Source organism: Lycium ferocissimum, chromosome 12, assembly GCF_029784015.1.
Source record: "Lycium ferocissimum isolate CSIRO_LF1 chromosome 12, AGI_CSIRO_Lferr_CH_V1, whole genome shotgun sequence".
Lineage (NCBI taxonomy): Eukaryota > Viridiplantae > Streptophyta > Magnoliopsida > Solanales > Solanaceae > Lycium > Lycium ferocissimum.
This window is the reverse complement of record NC_081353.1, coordinates 31,553,792-31,579,175: the sequence shown is the minus strand read 5'-3', so window position 1 is coordinate 31,579,175 and position 25,384 is coordinate 31,553,792. Positions and strand designations below refer to the sequence as shown.

At 33.9% G+C, this 25,384-nt stretch overlaps 2 protein-coding genes and 1 pseudogene across 3 annotated transcripts; all 3 read right to left on the bottom strand.

The window, feature by feature from the left end:
• Window positions 1-603: 603 nt before the first annotated feature.
• LOC132041049 (eukaryotic peptide chain release factor subunit 1-3) lies at window positions 604-6,347 on the bottom strand. 2 transcript variants are annotated; one of them, XM_059431800.1, is made up of 5 exons: window positions 6,204-6,347; window positions 1,590-3,040; window positions 1,182-1,415; window positions 838-1,024; window positions 604-664 (listed from the first exon to the last, which is right to left on the bottom strand). In XM_059431800.1, exon 2 carries the CDS (start codon window positions 3,024-3,026, stop codon window positions 1,713-1,715), a length of 1,314 nt encoding a protein of 437 aa, XP_059287783.1. In that variant the 5' UTR covers window positions 3,027-3,040; window positions 6,204-6,347; the 3' UTR covers window positions 604-664; window positions 838-1,024; window positions 1,182-1,415; window positions 1,590-1,712. The 2 variants fall into 2 exon arrangements, with proteins under 2 accessions (XP_059287783.1, XP_059287782.1); XM_059431799.1 differs by having other exon boundaries at window positions 1,227-1,415.
• A 3,838-nt stretch (window positions 6,348-10,185) lies between these two features.
• Window positions 10,186-11,539, bottom strand: LOC132040166 (eukaryotic peptide chain release factor subunit 1-3-like; annotated as a pseudogene).
• Window positions 11,540-14,673: 3,134 nt separating this feature from the next.
• LOC132039911 (autophagy-related protein 18b) lies at window positions 14,674-23,318 on the bottom strand. Its single transcript, XM_059430470.1, has 11 exons — window positions 23,120-23,318; window positions 21,735-21,808; window positions 20,633-20,706; window positions 20,418-20,527; window positions 19,756-19,847; window positions 19,406-19,518; window positions 19,104-19,223; window positions 17,620-17,765; window positions 16,653-16,760; window positions 15,766-15,831; window positions 14,674-15,106 (listed from the first exon to the last, which is right to left on the bottom strand). Exons 1-11 carry the CDS (start codon window positions 23,176-23,178, stop codon window positions 14,971-14,973), a joined length of 1,098 nt encoding a protein of 365 aa, XP_059286453.1. The 5' UTR covers window positions 23,179-23,318; the 3' UTR covers window positions 14,674-14,970.
• Between the last annotated feature and the right edge of the window lie 2,066 nt (window positions 23,319-25,384).

The following is a 25,384-nucleotide window of genomic DNA, read 5'->3' as shown; positions in this document are numbered from 1 at the left end:
TTTCACAAACATTACAAGATACTAACTTCAGCGAAACTGGCAATCGTCGAGCAGTTCAACTCAAACAGATACTATTCATGACATTAAGATTAAAAACAGTCCATTAGAAAAGGAGATGAGGAAAAAAGTGTAGCGAGTATCACAATGCAGACTAAAACAGTCCCAATCATCCACCGATATAGTACTGGTATCGATCAGACCACGAGTCCACGATCAGACCACGAGTCCACGATGACCACACAAAATTTCTCAAAAATGAGAAGTCTGAGAGATTAAATACTACTGAGTCCAGCAAAATCATACTGCATATTAGTTCAAAACTCCCAACTTAATAGATAATATCATAGCAGTATTTGTTCATAGAAGGGAAATAGGTCTATCCCCACAAAATACCAGTCATAAAAAGCTCGCAACATGATATAGTCATTGCCATTACATAGTACCGACTTCAGCAAAATCATACTGCATATTATTTCCTAGATAATATGATACTAATAGTACTTAAGCTCCTAACTTCCTAGATATTATGATAGTACTCACGCATTTCACTCTTCCACAGCTACACTGGGGACGCGCCACTTCAGATATGAAAGTGACCTTCAGATTGCTCAGACAAACGTAAAGAAATTACTAGCAACTTCATTTCCTCATGCAAGTCATCCATCTAGTAAATCACGAAAAAGAAAAAAATATTAGAAAGGAAATGATGCATAAATTTACAATCTCCAAGAGACGTTGCATGCAGAATAAGCTAAGTTGTTCGATCATCAAAGGAGATCTTAAATGCTAAGCCAATCAACTTCACATTCAAGAAACAGACTGTCTCTGCCCACTGACCTGAAGAGTTCCGAGTGATTTGTCGCTAAGCACATGAGTGGCCAGGTCAGGCACGAGCCCGCATACCAATGCAAGCTTCCTGCTTGACTCCTGAACCGGCATTTATGAAATAGAAGTGACCTTCATATAGCTCAGACAAACGAGAAGAAATTACTAGAGACTTCATTTCTTCATGCAGGTCATCCATCTAAAAAGAAACGCACATTAGAAAGGAAATGACGAAATTTCCAATCTTCAAGAAACATTGCATGCAAAACGAAGGGAGAAAAAAAAAAAAAAGACATTGCATGTAAAAGAATTAGGTGGTTCGATCATCAAAAGTTGATCTTTACTGCTAAGCTCACCAATACTTCACATTCAAGGACAAGACAAAGTCTCTGCTCACTGACCTGAAATGCTCCCAGTAATTTGTCAGTAAGCACATGAACAACCGAATCACGCGCAAGCCCTCGCACACCAGTGCCGGATCCCTGCTCCACTCCCGCACTCGCACTTGTGAGATGAAAACAACCTTCATATTGCTCAGAAAAAGGCGGAGAATTTACTCGCAACTCCATTTCTTTATGCAGGTCATCCATCTAGTAAACCAGGAAAAAGAAAAAGCATATTAGAAACGGAATAAGGGAAATATTTCTAATCAGCCAGAGATGTTTTGCACACGAAAGAACATAGGTGGTTAGATCATCAAAGTTGGTCTTTACTGCTAAGCTGATCAAAACCTAACATTCAAGAACAAGATGACACTCACTGACCTGCAGAGCTCTGACTAATTTTTCACTAAATACATGAGCAGCAGAGTCACGCGAGAGCCCTCGCGCACCAGTGCAGGCTTGCTGCTCCACTCCTGCACTGGTATTTGTGAAGTTTCTTAATTGCTATTCAGAATCTTCATAAAATTCACCGTCGTCGGAAAGCTCATCAAAAGCTCTAATATCAAGCTGATAGCGGAGAAGTCCTCCAATGCCACCAAAACCTCGGCAAAACTGAGATCCTTCTTGTGACTTGTTGGTGACAAATTCCAGACTGCAACCAAATCTCCTGTACTCATTAGCAAACCACTCAAGTAGTGGCAATTTCTCCTGAATCTCTAATTCAGCATTTGTCTCAGGATCACGGAAGTTACTTTGGACAGTGTCTTGCTCCTTATTCAAGTGCTTGATGATTGTTTCTCCGGTAGTGTTATTTTTCAGCACATACCTGTTCATGTCCAGATTTTCCCACACAATCAGTGTCTCAATAGCACCCATTTCCAGAACTTTTATGGTATCATCAACCCCAAAGACATACTTCCCAGTGTCCTGACTAATTTCCTCAAAGTACTTGCCTATCAACTTCTTCTCTTGTATAAACTTCACATTGGCTAAGATCTCAGCAGATAGCTCAATTGCTTGGTTGAAACCATTTTCCCCTCCATAAGAAACATCAACCACATTTAGAATCTTTGCCTGAAGACGAGGATCAAACATATCAGACTGACTGAGCTCTGTTTTAAAGTCAGCAGATCCAGCTAGTATCAGGCCGGAGACATTGGGCTGGCTGGTGGCAGGATTTATATAAAATTGGGTTGCAAGCTCAGCTGTCTTTCTCACATAGTTGTGTCGTTTCTCCATCCGAAGACGAGCAAAACGCAAGGCTGATTGTCCTCCTCTCCCATGTTTTTTGGGCAGATCAACGCTAAACTTATGAAGGACCTCTCGGGTGTTTCCACTCAATGTCCCAAAAAGAGTCCCATTCCCATCCATCACTATAAATCCAAATTTGTCATCAGATTCCAAAAGTTCATTCAGGGCTTCTGTGTGGAACTTGTTATCACAAAGATATAGAGATGCATTAATGGGCCTGAAGGGCTCAAAATCAATTGTAACCTTCTTCTCTTTCCCATCTTCAGTCATGATTGTTCCGGTATAAAGCACAAGCCCATTTGGTGGAACCTTGTTGTAGAGTTTAAGTCTCTGTTGAGCAGATGTGATTGCACCGAGCACAGATTGACGATTCACTCTACTCTTGATGTTTGATGCAGTTCCGAACTCATCTCCAAGCATCTTAGTGACCCTAGAAACTTGATCTCGTGGAGGCATAATTAGAGAAATCATGCTGGTTCCATTTCCTCGAGCAGCTTCAAGTGCCTTTATAAGTTTCTTGATCTTCCAAATCTCAATATTCTTATCATTATCGTGACCGTCAGACATCACTGTATATCAACCTGTAGTTCAAAGTTCCTCAGATTATTAGTGCGCACACAAAGAATAAAGTAAAGCTAACACCAAATGACAAACAAATGCCCAATCCATCAAATAAACCAATGACAGCTATTGAGTGCTAAACATAGGATGGGCAGAACCAGTTTTATAGTTTTTCTAACCCCAAATTTTAGGGCACAGTTACAATATCCATTTAGAAGTTAGTATAGGAAACTTCCATGAGCTTTCTAAAACATTCAATTTTCCCCACTGCCAGAACCGACATCTACGCTTATTGATAATCTTCACTACTTCAAAATTTTAACATGGCCAAGAGTTACAGTGGCCAATAAGTTGTTTACAGGGTCAATATACCGCTCTAACATTAATGGAAAATATATTTGGTCACTGCCTCATTGATTACTGAAATATACATCTCACGTTTTTATATTCATTTCTGCATTTAATATTAAAATAAAAAAAATAAAAAATAATAAAAAATAAAAATAAAAAAAAAACACAAAACATTTTATAGTAGTTGATTGTTCAATGAAAAGAATCTTACTACAACTATTACAAAATCTTCTTTCTTCTTTTTCCTTTTAAGGGAACACTTTCTTTTAACAACCCCCCCAAGTGAAGACCATCCCGGATGATTACGATACTTCAGCATGCAAAATTAACAAAACATACACTTCCATTCACTAGAGCCTCCTAATGCACCCCTTATATAGATTGATAATAACTAATTAAATTAATTTACTAACTCAGCCACAAATAGAGATTAAAACAGCATCAATACTTGAAAAACAGAGAGCTGGTTCACTTACTGCTTTTCCAAAAAAGTAAATACCAAGCAATATAAATCGGTACGTGGATTCAGTTTTTTACCCAAGAAGATTATCAATCAAACCCAATAAATTACATGCCTTTTTAAAACAAAGGGTGAACAGTTTCTGTACCAACCTTCTATGAGCACTACACTACACATTAAAATACTCAACTTTAATAAATCTCACCCATATTTTGTAGCTCACTACAATAAACTCTCTCAAATCCAGCATAGAAGTCCACAAAAAAAAAAAAAAAAAAAGAGAAGAGTCAACCATATTTCTCTTTGATTTTACCAGATTTTCTGATTAAGCAAATTTCATTAATCATAACTACTCTTCAGTTATAACGTGTAAGATCACTTTCTTAAAAAAAAAAAAAAAAAATCCAGTAATTTCTCCAATAAAAGTAACTCACATAAAGTAGTTATATAATAATATCTAGTCTAATTCATCAGTTTCAAGATCTAAACCAAACGAAACGAAACGAAAAAAATACACACAATCCATAGATAACAACATAAATCGATACAGATACTTCACCTAGTTAGATCAGTGTACCTCAAATAACCAAAAACTATTAAAAAAATAATAATAAATAAACAAACGGATAAATCATTCATCAGTATGTGAAAAGCACACGCAAAATTTCAGCTTTGAAACAAAAAATAAATAAATCGGAAAACGAGTTTAGCTAAGCACCTTAATAAGGTAACTCACATTAAGTAGATTATATAATAATATCTAGTCTAAATCATCTGTTTAATCATCCAAATCAAAAAAAGTACACAGAATCCACAGATAACAATATAAATCTATACAGATAATTCACCTCGTCAGATCGATCATACACCGAAATAACCAAAAACTATTTAAAAAAAGAGAAAAAAATAAACAAAACGAATAAATCGCTCATCAATATTATGAAATGGAAACACAAAATTTCAGCTTTCAAACCCCAAAAAAAAATGCCAAAAAACCATTTTAGCGAACATCTTAAAAAAACTACCACTAATTTCTCCAATAATATCTAATTCAAACCATCAGTTTCATAATAATAAACTAGCTCAAATCATCAGTTTCATAATATAAACTAAACAAAAAGAAAAAAAGTTACAGAATCCATGGATAACAACATAATTGATACACACACTTCACCTAGTTAGATCGATCATACACCGAAATAACCAAAAACTATTACTTTAAAAAAAAAAAAAACGAATAGATCGCTCATCAATATTATGAAAAGGAAACACAGATTATCAGCTTATCGAAAAACGATTTTAGCGAACATCTTAAAAAAACTACCACTATCTCCTCCAATAATATCCAATTCAAATCATCAGTTTCATAATAATAAACTAGCTTAAATCATCAGTATCATAATACAAACTAAACAAAACGAAAAAAATTACGCATAATCCATAAATAACAATATAAATCAATACAGATACTTCACCTAGTTAGATTAATCATACCTCAAACAATCACAAACTATAATAAAAAAACAAACAAACGAATAAATCACTCATCAATATATGAAAAGTAAATACAAAATTTCAGCTTTCAAACAAAAAAAATTCAAAATAAAAATAAATAAACGAATAAATCTATACAAATACTTCACATAGTTAGATCAATCAACACTCTAAATAACCAAAAACTATAATAAAAAAGAAAAAGTTTTAAGCAAAATAAATAAATAAAAAAATCAACAAAATAAAAAACAAATAATAAACAAACAAACGAATAAATCACTCATCAATATATGAAAAGTAAACACAAAATTTCAGCTTTCAAACCAAAAAAAATAATAATAATAAAAAAATAATAATAATAAAAAATAATAAACAAGCAAACGAATAAATCACTCATCAATATATGAAAAGTAAACACAAAATTTCAGCTTTCAAAAAAAAAAAAAAAAAAATCAACAAAATAAAAAACAAATAATAAACAAGCAAACGAATAAATCACTCATCAATATATGAAAAGTAAACACAAAATTTCAGCTTTCAAAAAAAAAAAAAAATCAACAAAATAAAAAACAAATAATAAACAAGCAAATGAATAAATCACTCATCAATATATGAAAAGTAAACACAAAATTTCAGCTTTGAAACAAAAAAATATTCAACCAAAAAAAAAATAATAATAAAAAAAATTAACGAATAAATCAATACAGATACTTCACCTAGTTCGATCGATCAATACTCCAAATAACCAAAAACTACAATTAAAAAAATTAAAAAAATAATAAACAAAGGAATAAATCAATCATAAATATGTTAAAAGGAAACACAAAATTTCAGATTTTAAACAAAAAAAAATAGAAAAATGATTTTAGCAAACTTACCTTTTATTAGAGAGAATTTGAGAAGAAAATCTGAAGAACAATTGTTGAGAGAAAGAAAAGAGTATTACGACAGTTATGGAATACTCGAGAAAATATAGGGGCTCTTTTATATATATACTTATTCTATAGGGGCCCACAATGAAAAAAAAAATACCGACCTTCTCTTTTTCTTCCAAAAAAAAAAAAGAACAACTCGCTCTGTCTCAATTTATGTGGCATAATTGAAATTCCGAAAGTCGATCACGTCTTTTTTTAATTATTGTGATTTTTCAAATATACGTATAATTTTTCTTATGAAAAATTTCAATTTTTCATATTCAAATGACTAAAATTTAAAATTTAAATCTCAAAATTTTAACTGTGTCGTATAAATCGGAATAGGGGAGTATCAATTTACTCTACGTCTCCACCAAAGATATTTTATGCTTTCCTTTTTGGCCATCCTAGAAGGCTCTACACTCTTTTTTCTTTTTTGTTTCAAATAGAAAATGAACACTTGGCAATCACAAGTCAAGTTGTTCCTGTTGTAACTTTTCTTGATAATTTTATTTTTGGAACAGATGGCGGTGTTTTATTAATGTTTCGAATCTAAGCTTTTATGGCGACATGTTATGCTTTTTCTTCCATTGCTACTAGGTTGCCGCGTATGTGCGCTCGGTCCACATGTTTTGGCCTTATGTGTTCATAATTCAAAATGGGTGACTTGGTAGTCGTTGGCCGACTAAACATATCAATTGTCAAGTCATGATATTAGAGTCAATTTGCCTTTTTTATCTCTTTGTTCCACATGAGATTTATCTTTTATGTGTTGCATCAGTCAAACTATTTCGAGATAATTTTGGCTACCTATCAAACGACTCCTTAATATATGTGTTGCTTCAGCCAAACTACTCTCAACCTGACAATGTTTTCCGCATAGGTTGGCTCGCAGAGAAGGCCATAAGACCAAAAAAAAAATCAGTGCCCACTAAACTTTTGCTCATATGTCAAAAACTTCTATCTTAGATTCCCTCACTAGAGAATATAATGATTCCCCTATGATAATGCGAAAAGATATAATTTCCAAAAATTAAAAAATAATATTTTTTTTCTTTTACGACTGCTACATAAATGCACTACATGGATGCACTATATATCATGAGCAGAACCCATGAATAATGGGCTCGCTCCTCTTTCCACTTAAATACTGAGCTAATGAACGTGTCAGAGTTCAAACACGTGACATGCACCTGACCCATACATCTTGTGTTGTGATCCACTAGACAAAGCCTCGGAGCCCAGAGGCTATAGACTACGACTATATTGAATCCAAATATAGTTATTTCTCAGCTCCCTATAATTTTTTTAGGTATAATACACATACGAATTACTTGTTTCTGTCAAATTTGAACTAGTTCTCGGATCGAAGTTCATCGATCCATTTACCAGTACAAGAAGCTCTATGACTTTGCAGAAAAGGATACCATAGCTCAAAACACAGTATGACTTTATATCAAGTTTTGATACAACGTGTTCTTAAGGGCTCAACTTAGTTGCATCTTAAATAGGAACTCTAACCAATGCGATTCAAAAGCGAATCCAGAATTTGAAGTTTATGGGTTCCTACTACGAGTTAATACTATAATAATAACTGGGTTCACAATCAAATAAATATTTGTACACATTCAGTGGTATCTTAATGTGTATATAAGGCATAAGTAAACGCTACTGGGGGGACACGTAACCGACCTTCTGGACCAGCCTTCGTACACATTGATTTGTATATGTATATCTAAATACACGATTACAAATTGCTGCAGATACAGATTGTCGAAAACATTTTCAATTCAGTTCTTTGAAAATAAGCAATTTTGTCTTCCCGTTTACATTAACGCACACTGTATATTCATGCATTTGAATATGATAGATTCAGTAAATGAATCATTCTCTGCACACATTCTAATCATAAAATCTCACAACATGAAGTACTCGATGAGATGGCAACCTATTTAATCATAATTCATACTATTAGTTAAAACGCCAAACTTCATATTTAAAATACTAATAACAACTCATAGCAGCCAAAAAGTATCCGGACAAACGACGACGTTATTGTATATCTAAATACACGTGTGCTTGTTGGTTCAGGTACAGATCGTCGAGAACGTTTTCAATTCTGTTCTCTGAAAATAAGCAATCTTGTCTTCCTGTTTACAGATATTAACACACACTATATATTTTCATGCATTTGAATAGGATAGATTCAGTAATGAATCATTCTTTCCACATACCACTAACAAAATCTCACAACATGAAGTTGTCATTGAGATTTCATACTAATGAATGATACTGCATAGTAGTTAAAACTCCCAACTTTATATATAAAATACTAGTACTAACTCATATCCGGAAATTAAATCGGTCTATATATCCCACAACATACCAGTCATAAAAATCTAGCAACATGATATTGTTATCGCATTACATACTACTGATTTAAACGAAGTCATACTGCATAAGTGTTATTTAAAAGACTGACTTCTTCCTAAATAAGATGATCGGTGGTACTAAACCATTAGATTACTCCAAGGAGCATAGCATAAAGCTCCCTAGCAACTATATGGATCTTGTCTCCGCTCTTTCAGCAGACGAGCGACTTGAGGGATGAGTGCGACCTTTGGATTGCTCAGACAAATGCGAAGAAATTACTTGCGACTCCATATCTTCATGCAGGCCATCCATCTAGTAAACCAGGAAAAAAAAAATGACACTATTAGAAGGGAAATTATGCTTAAGTGATGAAAACCATTGATGCCTATTGCAGAAGCTATTTGTAGTCATGGGATAACACAATCACTAAGAAGGTTCTGATGGCTTGGAGTAAGACTTGTGCATCCAAATGCACTGGTCGACTTAACCTTTACTAATCTGGATTTCTGGAATCAAGTAGCTATTGATAAAACTTGCTGGTATGTGGCTCAAAAACAAGAAAAACTATGGATCAAATGGTTCCATGAGTATTGTCTCAGAGGCCAACAATTTGACATTTGCTAGATCGTAAAAAAGATTTTTGAGGCAGGGAGCTTATTTGAACAGATAAACCATGACATGTCACCTGGCAAAAGCATAGTAAAATAGACCCACTACAAGATCCTAGGTGATATGCTCAGAATACCTTGGAAGAGCCTAATGTTTATGAATGATGCAAGGCCCAAGGCCAAGTTCACAATATGGTTACAGTTACAGGAGAAACTGATGACAGCTGACAGAGTTAGTAAATGGGGACTGCTAGTGGATTCTAATTAATGCTCACTGTGACACAACCATGATGAGTCCCATACGACCATCTTTTTTAGAGAGTGTAATTTTGTTTATCAACTGTGGAAGAAATTGATGGCATGGATACAGGTTCAGCCTCACAGATTACACTTGCTGGACATTCTCAGAAGAACATACAATGTTCAGTCACCCCAAAAAAAAAAAAAAAAAAAATATATATATATATATATATATATATATATATATATATATATATATATATATATATATATTATGAGATATTTCCAATCTTAAAGAGACATTTTGCATGCAAAACTAGACATGTTGTTCTGTCCACTTACCTGAAGAGCGGCCAATCTAGGCGCCAGGCCTCGTGCACCAGTGCCTTCCTGCTCCTCTGCTGCACCGGCATTAGTGCGATGAACATGGCCTTTATATTGCTCAGGAAAACGCGAAGAAATTGTTGGTAGCTTCATTTTTTCATGCAGGCCATCCATCTAGTAAACAAGGATAAAAGAAGCAAATATAAGAAACAAAATAAGGCAAATATTTCCAATCACCAAAAGATATTGCACACAAAAGAAGATAGTTGGTCTTTACTGCTAAGCTGATCAAAACATCACAAAAAAAATAAAGACAACGTCTCTACGTACCTGACAAGCTCCCGGTAATTTTTCGCTAAGCACATCCGCGCTTGAATCAGGCCCGAGCCCACGTGTAACCGTGCAGGTTGCCTGCTCCACCCCTAAACTGGCTTTTGTGAAGTTGGTTGACTGCTATTCAGAATCTTCATAAATTTCATCATCATCAGAAAGGTCATCAAAATCCCGAACATCAAGCTTGTAGCGAAGAATCGCTCCAATGCCACCAAAACCACGACAAAACTGAGATCCTTCTTGTGATTTGTTAGTGACAAACTCCAGACTACAACCAAACTTTTTATACTCAATAGATAACCACTCCAATAAAGGCATTTTATCTTTAATCTCTAATTCCGCGTTTGTAACAGGGTCGCGAAAATTACTCTGGTCGACTTCTTGCTCCTTATTCAAGTGCTTGATGATTGTTTCTCCGGAATTGTTATTTCTCAACACGTACCTAGTAATGTCGAGGTTTTCCCACACGATAAGTGTCTCAACAGCACCCGTTTCGAGAACTTTCAAGGTATCATCGAGCCCGACAACATACTTCCCGTTGTCCTGACTGATCTCCTCAAAATACTTGCCTGTGATATTAATCTCTTGCATAAACTTCACGTAGCCCAAAATTTCAGCAGACAACTTAATCGCTTGATTAAAACCATCTTCACCTCCATTAGAAACATCGACAACCTTTAATATTTTCCCCTTAAGACGATGATCGAACATGTTAGACTGGCTAAGCTCCGTCTTAAAATCAGCTGATCCTGCTAATATCAGCCCAGTAACATTGGGCTGGTTGGTAGCGGGATTAATATAGAATTGGGTTGCAAGCCGTTTCTCCATTCTAAGACGAGCAAAACGGACCGATGATTGTCCTCCCTGTCCATGATTTTTTGGCAACTCAACTCTGAACCTGTGAAGGACATTCCGGGAGCTGCCACTCAACGTCCCGAAAAGCGTTCCATTCCCATCCATAACAATAAACCCAAACTTATCATCAGACTCCAAAAGTTCATTCAATGGTTCTGTATGGAACTTGTTATCTCAAAGATATAGAGATGCATTAATAGGCCTAAAAGGCTCTAAATCAAATGCAACCTTTTTTTCTTTCCCGTCTTCAGTCACAATCGTTCCCGTGTAGAGCACGAGCCCGTTTGGTGGGACAGTGTTATAGAGTTTAAGCCTTTGTTGAGCAGATGTGATAGCACCAAGCACAGATTGACGATTCACTCTACTTTTGATGTTCGATGCAGTCCCGATTTCATCACCAAGCATCTTAGTAACGCAGGATAGTTGATCACACGGAGGTATAAGTAGAGAAATCATGCTGGTACCGTTGCCTCGAGCAGCTTCGAGCCCCTTTATAAGTTTCTTGATCTTCCATACCTCAATACTGTCGTCGCTCTTGTGTTCGTCTGCCATCGCTGTGTATCAAAGCTGCAATTCAAACAAAAAAAAGAACAGATTATTAGTACACAAACAAAGATTAATATAGGTAAGCTAGCACATTAATATTGAGAAACAGAAAAGCTAATTCACTAAAAAGAAACATAGCAACAAAAAAATTCACCAGATTATTAGTACACAAACAAAGAATAAAAGCGGTAAGCTAACACATTAATCATAAACTATCAAATTAATCAGCTAATGATTCAACTCAATGAAGGAAATTAAACAACAACATCACCAACAGAAAGATTATTACAGCTAATTACTTTTCTTTCTTTCTTTAAGGGATTACTCTTTGTGTTATAAAGGTAATGCTGGAAGTAAAAATGTACTAGGATGATTAAAATATATTCTTTGAATACGGACGGAGCTAGACCATTAGCTACGGGTTCGGACAAACCAATTACCTTTTGCTCAGATCATCAGGAAATCTATTAATTAAGACAAACTATGAGTTTGGTGATAAGTTCAGAACCCATAAACTTCAAATTCTGACTTTGCCTCATCTTTCAACAGGTAACAATTAAACAATATATTATTTAAATAGGCAACAATAAAAAAAAATACAATTTTTCAACACACAAAACTAATGAACACTGCTCACCCCACCTCGTGTTATTCCCTTACAGCCAACCAAGTTCTCTTACAGCCAATAAAAAAACGTATTAATTTTCCCTTTCCTTTATAGCCAACCAAATTCTCAATTACAGTGTTTATATGTACACTATTATACTGTTCGTATAACTTATCAACCGGTAATACTAGATTATTTACTTTATTTTCTTAATTACTTATATTAGACCATAAGATTTAATTTTTGAATCCAAAGAGCCTCCTATGTTCACTACTCTGATATATTGATCGACAGGATTTCAATTCTATGAGTTCTGGATTTTAGAATCGATTTCAAGTGCTCATTATAACTACGTCCTAATTAGATTTCTGTACATATTTAATGATTTCTTAACACAATTAATATATTATTTGGTCAAGAGCTACTGAGTTCAGTTAAACTCGTATCATAAACTATCATGCATATTAAGTAATATTAAAAAAATAACATCAATAGTACTTGACAAACAGAAAGCTAATTAACTCAACATAGATCAGTAAGTGGATTCAATGTTTTTTTCTTAATATATAAACTTCAACAATATAAATTATCAATAACAATTATGAACAGAATCCATGTGATGCCTAGAATCTAGAAGTTACAATATACATGCATGAACATACCTGAGAAAGTAAGACTTTTTTTTTTCACACGTGAGAAAGTAAGACAAAAATCACAGAACGAGAGAGAAAAACTTGTCATAGAATTTTTAGGGAAGGGGTATTTATACGTTAGTATTTACTGGGGCCCACAAAAAAAATACGTAACCTACTTTAACTTGCCCAAGGTTTTTTTTTTCCATATATTTTTGCCTTTTCTAAATTTTATTAACGGAAAAGGCTCAAATATGCCATTCAACTATCGGAAAAGGCTCAAATATGCCATCCAACTATCGGAAATGGCTCATTTATGCCACTAGTCTATAGTTTGGCTCATTTATGCCATCGAACTATAGGAAATGACTCATTTATGCCATCGAAATATAGGAAATGGCTCATTTATGCCACTCATCAATAGTTTGACTCATTTATACCATCGCCTATTACCAAAATGACTCATCCATGCCCTTTTTCATTAACGCCGGTTTTACAATACCAGATATGACATGTGGCCTCCAATTAGAGGTCTACGTCGTTTAATTAAACCAGCCCAATTTTAATTAACAAATTAATAAAAAATTCGATCCATACACCTTACCCACCCACAACCATAATCTAGTTGGAGGCTACGTGTCATATATATATGGTATTGTAAAACCAGCTTTAATGAAATATGGCATGGACGAGTCATTTTGATAACAGTTGATGGCATAAATGAGTCAATCAGGCATGGACGAGTCATTTTGATAACAGTTGATGGCATAAATGAGTCAAACTATTGATGAGTGGCATAAATGAGTCATTTCCTATAGGTCGATGGCATAAATGAGCCATTTCCTATAGTTCGATGGCATAAATGAGCCAAACTATTAACGAGTGGCATAAATGAGCCATTTCTGATAGTTGGATGACATATTTGAGCCTTTTCCGTTTTATTAATTACTATGTTGGACTGTTATAAATAATTAATTTGTGAAGTTTCATTCCTTATATGGTTAGGTTTAATAAATGGAAGTTTCCTGGTTGGAAGGAAATTATAGACTAGCTTGGTTTAATAATTTAGAGACTTTATTTAAATTAGAAATATTTGATGCATACAAATTAATGTAAGAGAACGGTTGTTTATGGAAATACGTATAGAGTGAATAATTCTTTATACTATCCTATTTTATACGAAATCCACTTGTTCGACTAGTGCAAATATATGCCGCTTAAGACCCACTAGATTTAAAAGCCTCGACCAGAATTTTCGGGTAAAATTAAAAAGTAGTCAGTTTCTGAACTTTTAATTGAAAAATAGCCACAAATTCAAAAACTTTTAAAAATAATTAATTTGGAATCAATGATAGTGTCATGGATCTTTCACTTGTTTAAGTTTCAAATCCATGACAATGTCAGGTTGCTTCTGCATCAAAGTGGCTACTTTTCAAGCGCTGCCTATATCTCAAAAACCGGTCCGGTAGTTGCTAGCCGTACAATTTATACGGGATTTTCTTCATACATTCTTAGGGCTCAAGGTCGAGATCTCTAGCTAAGAGCGAGCAGTTATGGCAAATGAAATATTGTTGAACTCTAGAAAAAATTGAATACATGAAATTCTTGGATCAGTCTTTAGTGTTGGATTGGATATAAAAGTACGTGACTTACAAGGACAGAGTTACAGGAGCCGAAGGGCTTCATTCGAACATGTAAAAAGGTTCAATCAAACCTCCTTGAAAATCACAATGTATATTTAAAGGTCAATAATTCTTTTACTTATGTGTATATAGTAGATGAACCCTTTTATAGAAAATTTTGCCTCCGCCACTAGTAACATATACGATAACGATAATAATCTTGATGTAAACTTTATTAGTATTAAACATTGACAACACTACCAAATGCTGTTCCACGGCTTGAAATCCATAGCCTCCTGACAACACGGCGACAACTCTTACTGTGATTATGAACAGAAGTAAATTTATAATTCAATGTACAACAAGACTAATGTTACAAATGAACTTACAGAAATATAACTACTTAGTTTTCCGGCTATACAATTGTGTTACACAGATGCACTGTCATGAGCAGAATTAGAGCAACAATAAAATTTTATACAGAGTACATATACATTTTGGACAAATTTGTCATTTGCGTTCTACTGGACAAACTATGGAGAGCCTTTCTTCTAAATGTACATCGATCGATAGGATGAAGAGCAGGACAGGTCATGATATCGAGGATGTTTCTGCTGTTAAGAGGTTGAATTCCCGTTCCATGGTCCACGAAGACTTGTTCTGATGATTGACGTTGTAGATGTACTCCAGGAAGTATCCACCGTAGGTGATCATAGATATAGTGGCTCTACAGAATCAAATACAGATCAAAGTTGATAGACGATACGATGATAACATACCAATAGATCTTTCAGTAAAGCATACATACTACAGAAATGTCACATTGTGAGTTAAAACACCAGTATTTTGCTCCTTTCCTAAAATATGCAGCATAAAAAGCTGCACTAGACACTAAAAAGATATAAACATAGCAGGAATTTGCACCTAAAAAGGCTGTGCCGGACTCTAGAAATAAACAAAAAAAAGGCAGAAACTACAAAAAATGTACCTCTAAATGTGAATTTCTGCTAGTTTCCTTTTCTTCATAGTTCCCGTCAAATCAAACAAACATAAATTGTTAAATATTTGACGGAGACTAAAAGTGTTCACTTTTGACAAACATAAAGGACCAAAACTATTCAGTGCATACTTAAGGGACTATTTTGAACCTACATTCAAACATAAGGGACTATTTTAGTCACTTTCCCTAATCTCATTGGCAAATTTTAATCTTACCGGTTCATGAAATAGGGTGAACTTTATAAGAACCCCCAAAAAGAAAGACCTTCAATGTTTCTATGAAAGTTCAAAATCTAAAAGTTGCTTAACAACAATTAACACAATCCAAATAAATACACAATAATTAACTAAATGCACATAAATGTAAACACGATTACGTTTTCTCACCTTAGTACCACATGTTCTGGTGTTGCTGTCTCGTCAAATTTCTCTATTTTGCGGATCAATGTCTTACTGCATGGCAGTATTTAAGAAGAACTTTGATGAGAGATAGACTTCAAGAGATTTATTTCCTAGGCTAACAAACGTCCAAAAATAAATTCGATTGACTACTACGGAAGAAGTTCATACTAGTTTCATGATTCACAAGCAAGTTTCCTTGTTGCAAAACAAGCCGATCGAAAAAGGTGTGAGTGAGGTATTAGTGTTGTTCATTAAATTGCATCTACATCCATCAAGAATAACAATATAGATTGTGAAGTCTATTGTCATATTGCAATTTAAGCAGAGGAATATTGAAAGGAGTGGCTGTTAATCTAAGATCACTCTACTTCGACAAAGGTCTATCAGCAATTTAGGATCACTATATCTCCTTTTCCATAGCATTTGAATTCCCGTTAAAGCTTGACCACTTTCGTTTGAACAAGCTCGAAATTGCTGCTGTAGTCACTTTGTTATACAAATATGATATTAATATGTCAATTCTACTCAATCATCAGAAATGCGGAGGTAGTTGAAAGAGGGGGCAGTAGAGAGTCTGCGGCACTGCTTCAAGAGCGGTGTATGCATTTGCATTTGCATTTGCTTCCCTACACAGTTAGAATCCCGAACCCACTGGCTCTAACTATTCCTGGGTCTGCCCCTAAATAAACCAAGCTCTTAGCAAATGTGTCCATGTAAAAGAACCAACTTCAAGCAGGCGAAAAAAGGCCGCAACTGTTGAAAATTAGCCTGCCTTTGTTAAATATGTGTTGGAAGTTGCAAATACTTATGCCAACTAAGTATATGTCAAACGTCAAATTTAGCTGGTATACTGTGTGGATAGAATACAATACCTTCTTACTCCAGCCGGAACAGCACGATGCAGTATGCAGTGCTGAGCAGGATCCAGGGCATCGTTAATAGTGTGAGGTACTTTTATTGATGCTAGAAGTCCAGAAGACCTAGTACAAATTACGGAGGAAGTAAGACGAAGACATAAATAAGGTAGTTGAGAAAAAATCAACACTGCAACTTTGTGTCGCTTTTGAGCAACAAAAAAGCAGATAAGGGCTAATTCTTGAATTATGCAGAAGACCTACTATGAAATAGAAATGTGCATACTGATGTATCAATAAATAATATAGGAAGAGAAGCGATGGTGGTCAATCAAATGCGTAAGTACAATAAAACAAGCACAAAAGAGAACATCGATAAAGCAAAACAAACATGATACCATGGAAAGCAACATTTGGATCATCCCGCAAAAACTTTAAACATATGCTAAAGGGAGAATAACACTTTTGGTCCCTCAGATATTGGTTAACTTTGATTTTGGTCCTTGTGATATATGACTCAACACTTTTAACCTTCAATTAGTTAAATGTGAGTTTTTGGTCCCTTTATGTAGAGAAGTTATACTTGGACTACTTATAGAAATATTTCACCCTCAAATATGCAGTAATAGTACAAGCCTAACATAATACACGGGTAATTAAATGGCGGAATGGTTAATAACTCTGGATATTTTTTAATATTTACTAGTAAAGGGATCAAAGTGCACCCATATCAAATAATTGAAGGTTAAATGTGCGTAGTCTGATATCACAAGGACTAAAATTAGAATTTACCGAAAATTGAGGGACCAAATGTGTAATTAGCCCGATTCTAAAATGAGACCAGAAGGTGAAATGAGGATGAGAAAGGGAAACGGATATATTAGTCGATTGCTCTTTAACACAATGTTCGGATTTGAGATGCTTATACAACCCTAAAAGATGTAGGGGTCCATGCTTAATTGCACTTGGGAAATTGAGCTCTCACCTTTGATTTGGGGTTGCACCCAATGAGAAAACATGAACAGAACCAGAAGAACTAGTTGCAAGAAGAATATCTGGAAGTTCTGCTGCTGGCGCGAATGACAAAGAAAAGATATTTGAAGCGTATGATCCTCTCCTGAAGCTATATGACTGCCAATGGACACGATCAGATCCAATAAGGTATTAAAATAACAATCGATCAAAAGGCATAATTCAAATGAAGTTATAACACAGAAGCATCAATTACTTGATAATTTAATGACATGTAATATAACACATCGCAAGCGAAACAGTACTTTCTCACTAGGTAACTACCTATTTTTTTGATATGTACGCTCTCATCCCAATTTATGTGAAGGTGTTTGACAGAGTTTAAGAATAAAGGAAAACTTTTGAAACTTGTGGTCTAAAATAAGCCATAGATATTTTTGTGGCTATAAATCATCTCATTAAGGGTAAAATAGGAAGTCAAAGTTAAATGTTACTAAATATAGAAAGGTGTCATTCTTTTTGGGACTGACTAAAAAGGAAAGACGGAGGGAGTCTAGTTTCCGTTCTCATTGTTCCCGAATATGACTTGACATTCCTTAGATAGATTGTTTAGAAAGAATGATCAAGTCATATTTGTTGGAACTGCACAGTGAACTATCTAGGAGCTCAACGGTAAAATGCTGGCTCTTGTCTAGGTATGGAATAAACAGGCCAACAGGAAACAAAAGCGTAGCCAAGATTTGAAGCTTATGGGTTAGGAATTCTAATTCTTTTAGGTTATTGGATTCTAAATTAATTATTTGTACACATTCAATGGATTTTTTTGAGACAACTACAGGGTTTGGACCAAATTTATTGGGTTGGGCCGAACCCATAAGCCATACTATAGCTCCGCCCCTTTAGGAAAATGATCCCTTGTTGACCAAGCAAAGGTCACACAGAGGCTCGAATTAATGGTTCCATGAGTCACATGGGTTGATCTTAATAGATCTTTCTAATCAGAGGACTACGACGAATACATTGAATTCAAAAAATAGGTACTTCTCAACTCCTCATAGAAACGTTTTACGTATACTACACACATGCTTTACTTGTTTGCATCAAGCTCAAACTAAGAACTTGTAAGCAGTGCTCGAAGGTCATCAGTCCACATACTAATGTAGAAGCTCTATGATTTAAAGAGAAGGATACATATCTTAAAATATACTTATTACTCCCCCCGTCTCAATTTATATGACACTCTTTCCTTTTTAGTCGGTCACAAAAAGAATGACATCTTTTCATATTTAGCAACAAATTAACTTCAAACTTCCCATTTTATCCTTAAATCTTAATAAGATGACTTATAGCCACACAAATATCTATGGCTTATTTTAGACCACAAGTTCCAAAACTCATCCTTTCTTTCTTAAACTCTGTGACCAGTCAAACACCTTCACATAAATTGAAACAGAGATAGTGTCACGTTTTTCATGAAATATGCTACTGAAGGTTCACCTTAGTTGCATCTGAAACAAGATGAACTCTGATCATGGTCCCTTGTTCAGATGCCGTTGCAATGTGAGTTCCACCCGATGAGAGAGTCAAGACAGCCAATGGCGCGCGATGAGCATCTATCTGCATTTTTTATTACGGTAACCGAGATAAGATGAACTCCTCCATTTAGTAAAGGAAAAGAAAGGGAATATGTTTGTTAACAGAGTTGGTTCAAGGCTAGGAAAGTGCTAAACCTTCAAAACCAATTGATCTTATTAAAATGATCTCGTAAGATCAATATACGTAACAGTAAGAAACACGACCTCACAGTGCAAACAGAGGTCGGAAACATTATAGACTAACAAAGATCCTTTGGTTGTACTTGCTGGAAGAGCCAAAAATGAACCATCCAAGCTGGGTGAAAATGCACAAAGTCCTAAAATTGAAAAACAAGAACTAGTCGATAAGCAAATGTGCCAGCCCATCTCGAAATTTTATACCATCTACTTTCATTAAACGAAACCTTGAAAGTTATAAAGCAATGATTTCTTTTATTCTTTCCTTTTCGGTTGATCTTTTTAGGCGGGGTGGATTATGTCATACCAAATCAATCTAGTAAACAAGATTGAGAGTTAAGTCATAAAAAGTTGAACAAAAGACTTTCCAAACAGACCTTTTGGATTCGGCACCGTATCAATTGTGTCCAATATCTTAAGACTGTTTATATCATAAATAAATGTCTTCTCCTGCAATATGACAATCAATCTGCAAATTCCAGGAAATTGTTTGAAAAATCATCAGGAACAATGGAAAAATAACTGGATTGAATTGCATCCCTTAACAATCAAGTTACAAAGACCAAATATATTCATTCTGTTCTGATTCAGAATCAAAGTGCAAGTTCATAGTACCGGGGAAGAAAATCCTAGCTGACACGAAAAGACTATGTAAATCTAATGTTTCAACAGGAGTCTTAAACATTAGTATGATCTCAGACTAATTTATAGTAACCATTTTCAGTCCAATAAGAACAAAATATACAATCAGCTAGAAGAATAACCAAAGCAACAGCAGTTACTCACACTTAACGGCAGTGAAAACAAATATCTGACATATAAAATTATCAGGAATAATACATGTAAAAGTTCTCCATTTTGTTCATATTTTATGAAAAATGCTCCATTCAATCTAGTCTACAACTTCATTTGAACCAAAATAGTGTTTCCCTCTAAAACATCAAGCTTTTCTTGTTACTATAAGAATACCCGTGTACAACATGTGAAACAAATAAAAAACCGAACAACGAGAATCTTCAATGAAGCAAATGTAGTTTACCTTTTCTTATTCATGCGAACGGCAAGTATAGAAGTTAAGAAGTTTAGTTCCTGAAGAGCTACTCCAGTCACAGTATTAAACATACACAGTCTTCGAGGCGACAAAGACGGCTGTTGAAACGACACAAGAAGTAAGGTACTAATCAGAAATCTAGTATATCAATGAATAGTTAAAACTTAAAAGGACAACAATTGGAACTTAGTAAATTACGGAACCTGTTCACCAGCTCCAACAATTGCGAGAAGGCTTGAACTAAACAACATTTCTACTATGATGAAAGCTCCAGCAGCTACCAAAAAATCAATTCGTCAAGATAGTGGAGCTAACTTGTATCCCTAACTTTGTAATCCAAATGCAACAAAGAAAGATCATGATTTTAAAGATTGTTATATCCCATGATTTCCATTTCGACAGTAAATTTTTGAACTTTTAGCTGGATATTGATTATCAACTACATTCAAGCAACAAAATAACAAGAACTACGCATCAGTCTCAAACAAGTTGGGGTCAGCTATACAGTAAAATAAAGATACACTTTTAACTGAATTTCCTTCTGACCCTAAAAGTTTTGAACTTTTAGCTGGATATTGATTAACTACACAGAAGCAACAAAACAACAATAACTACGCCTCGGTCACAAACAAATTGGGGTCAGCTACAGATTTAAAATAAAGATACCACTTTTAACTGCATTTCATTCTGACCCTAAACTTTTTAACTTTTAGCTGATATTGACTATCAACAGCATTGAAGCAATAAAACAGCAACAACTAACCCTCAGTCTCAAACAAGTTCGGGTCAGCTATACAATAAAAATAAAGATACCACTGTTAACTGAATTTTCTTCTAGCCTTAATTTTTTGGATTTTTAGTTGGATATTGAACAGAGGCGGATCAAATCTACTATTGATTGCAATTTTGGTGAAGTTTTACACATAAATTTATGCTCCGTGTAGAAAGTACTAGGCTCAGATGAACCCAATGCCTCAAAGCTCCAGCCGCCCCTGGTATTGATTATCAACTACGTCGAAGCAACAAAACAACTAAGTCTCAGTCTCAAACAAGTTGGAGTCGGTTACATAACAAAAATAAAGATACCATTTTAATCTGAATTTCCTTCTAGCTGATCTTTACAACAAAACAACTAGATTAAAAATGTTGATGCTAACTTCCTAATTTATCCAAAATATTCAAATCAAAATCAAAACTTGATAAGTCTTAAAGAAACCCTTTTTAGCTCATAAGCAAATACTGAAGCTGCAACTAAAAATAAAATAAAAGGTTAAAAAACAAAAATTTCAAGATCAGATACTTTACCTCTTTCATAAAGGAGTCTTCCAGTATTACAATCAAAGATTTTGAATCCCTCCCTTGTTCCAATTGCAAAGCAACTAAATAAAGCAAAAATAAAAATAAAAATTACAACAAATAGCCAAAACAAGATTGAAATGTCATTAATACCCACTAAAAAAAATTACAACAAATAGCTAAAACAAGACTGAAAAACCATTAATACCCACTAAAGGAAATTACAACAAATAGCTAAAACAAGATTGAAAAATCATTAATACCCACTAAAGGAAATTACAACAAATAGCTAAAACAAGATTGAAAAATCATTAATACCAACTATAAATAATTAAAACAAATAGCTAAAACAAGATTGAAAAATCATTAATGCCCACTAAAGGAAATTACAACAAATAGCTAAAACAAGATTGAAAAATCATTAATCCCACTTAAAAAAATTACAACAAATAGCTAAAACAAGATTGAAAAATCATTAATACCCACTAAAAGAAATTACAACAAATAGCTAAAACAAGATTGAAAAATCATTAATACCCACTAAAAGAAATTACAACAAATAGCTGAAACAAGATTGAAAAATCATTAATACCCACTAAAGGAAATTACAACAAATAGCTAAAACAAGATTGAAAAATCATTAATACCCACTAAAAATAATTACAACAAATAGCTAAAACAAGATTGAAAAATCATTAATACCCACTAAAGGAAATTACAACAAATAGCTAAAACAAGATTGAAAAATCATTAATCCCACTTAAAAAAATTACAACAAATAGCTAAAACAAGATTGAAAAATCATTAATACCCACTAAAAGAAATTACAACAAATAGCTAAAACAAGATTGAAAAATCATTAATACCCACTAAAGGAAATTACAACAAATAGCTAAAACAAGATTGAAAAATCATTAATCCCACTTAAAGAAATTACAACAAATAGCTAAAACAAGATTGAAAAATCATTAATACCCACTAAAGGAAATTACAACAAATAGCTAAAACAAGATTGAAAAACCATTAATACCCACTAAAAGAAATTACAACAAATAGCTAAAACAAGATTGAAAAATCATTAATACCCACTAAAAGAAATTACAACAAATAGCTAAAACAAGATTGAAAAATCATTAATACCCACTAAAGGAAATTACAACAAATAGCTAAAACAAGATTGAAAAATCATTAATCCCACTTAAAGAAATTACAACAAATAGCTAAAACAAGATTGAAAAATCATTAATACCCACTAAAGGAAATTACAACAAATAGCTAAAACAAGATTGAAAAACCATTAATACCCACTAAAAGAAATTACAACAAATAGCTAAAACAAGATTGAAAAATCATTAATACTCACTAAAAAAATTATTGTAAAATGGAGGTTTTACCTGTTGTCTTGATTGAAAGAAGCACAAAGAATTGGATAAGAAGAAGGTTGATTTGCCATGTGATTAGTAAAGTGTGTGTGTGTGTGTGTGTGTGTTTTTTTTTTTTTTTTTTTTTTTTTGTAGAAAATCAATTTACAAAGGTATATGATTTTGTATAGAGAAATTATAAAATGGCAAATTTGCAGAGAATGCTTGAAGGTGGAGTCAGCAGTGGTTAAAGACTTGAAAGATTGAGAAAATGACAAAAATGGTTCTTTATGTTTCAGGGTAAGTTAAAAGTAGTCCTTTTAAGTATGCACTGAATAATTTTGGTCCTTTAAGCTCGTCAAAGTTAACACTTTATCAAATTATGCGTGTTAGATTTAACGGGAATTATGAAGAAAAAATAGAAAATTAATGGGACTCACATTTGGAGGTATAACTTTTGTAGTTTCTGCTATTTTTAATTTATTTCTAGAGTCTGATGCAGCTTTTTGAGGTATAATTTTTGCATATGTATATATACTAGTGGCTCTAGGCTCGTGCTAAACCCGGGCCCAAATTTAACTTTAATTTTTTATATAAAAATAACTTATTATAAAATTTTCCCTTGCCTTTAATAAAATAATTTGTAGTCATACAAATATTTTAGACATCAAAATTTAAAAAGTCTTAATTTCTTCTAAACTTTATCCATAGTCAAACAGTGTTATGCATAAATTGAGACGAAGCGAATATTAAATGATTGGTGTACATGTACCCATTAGCCAAATTGGCAAGATCACTTGCACAAAATGGTCGTAAACGTCACCTCCGACTCAATATATCAATAGTTCATTATATTTGTCAGTAAATTTCATTTAGACATCTGAATTATAACCTGTTCCAATTGAGCACATCACCTTATAAAGTGATCCTATTAAACTCTTTCGATTCAAATTTTTTAAAAACTTTTGCGAGTGCTAGCATCTGTTAGGTAATTAACTACATAAAATATAGCATCTCCTTTATTAAACACAATGTTATGATTTGTTGAGGCTAATGTGTATAATTAAAGGAGGAGACATATTGACATTTGAAAACGCGCACAAAAGTATTTTTCAAAATTTGACGTTATCGCATATTCAGTTGGAATAAATTGTAGTTCAAATGTTTAAATGAAATTTAGCAACAACTTTAAAAGGCTATCGATGTATTAAATTAAAAAAATTATAGTAAATTAAGGTAACACCATTAAAATTAAATGAGAAGTTACGTATGTGATTTTTCTAATGGTTTCAAGCCTTTTTTTTTTTAGGCATTGGGTTTTTTTGGAAAAAAAAACAAGGCTATTGGGACCCACTTCTTTGCTTGGAGGTGGTATACATTTTTAAGATTTCACCGTGAAAGAAGAAAAAGGACAAACAAATTGGTTATTGGGACCCATTGCCATATTGTCTAGAAAAGACAACTTCAGCAGCCATGCGTAGCCACTTCATTGCGTCAAAAATCCAACAAAATTACTATCTTACCCCTGTGAGGACGATTAAAAACCGAATGATGAACCTCAAACTTTGAAAGTTTATGAGGTAGTTGAAGGCTTCCCGAAGGAGCAAATGGGCTCCAAAGTTGAAAATCATGGTAAAGGAAATACTTTGTGTGCAATTCAAGGTAAAATAGCTAAACTTGACACTCCAAATGATGTGATTGATTGAGTGTAAATGATAGCTTGTCCTTACTTAAGCTTAATAAGCCTTTACCTTGTGACCGTCTTAGTGAATCTTCATTGATTGTTGACAATGTAATTGATATGGGTGGTCCAACACTAGTTGATCCTATTGATGACCATCTTGATTCTTCTTGTGAGATCAATTTGTGTCCACCTAGTGTTGACCCTTGTGATTTGCATGTTAGTATATTGTCACATGATATGATAGCTCACCCACTAATTGATCCTAGCGATGACCGAATTGATTCTTCGAGCAAGATCAATTTGTGTCCAACTAGTGTGGATACTTGTTTTGATCGATTTGCTTGCAATGATAATCCACTATTTGAGGAAATTTGTGACGTACTTAATGAACCTCAATTTAGTGATGAAATTGATGTAATTTATCATGTGAATAGTCATGTTAATGAAAATGCTTTGGTAGATGACCTTTGTCTTTTTGAGAATAAGATTGCATTCTTTGACTCTTCGTTGTTCACTGAATCTTTTTCCCTTAAAGATAATGTCTTATTTAAAGTTGACATGACTTGTGGAAATGATGTACCTAGTGGAATGTATGGTAATGTTGAGCATTTAGT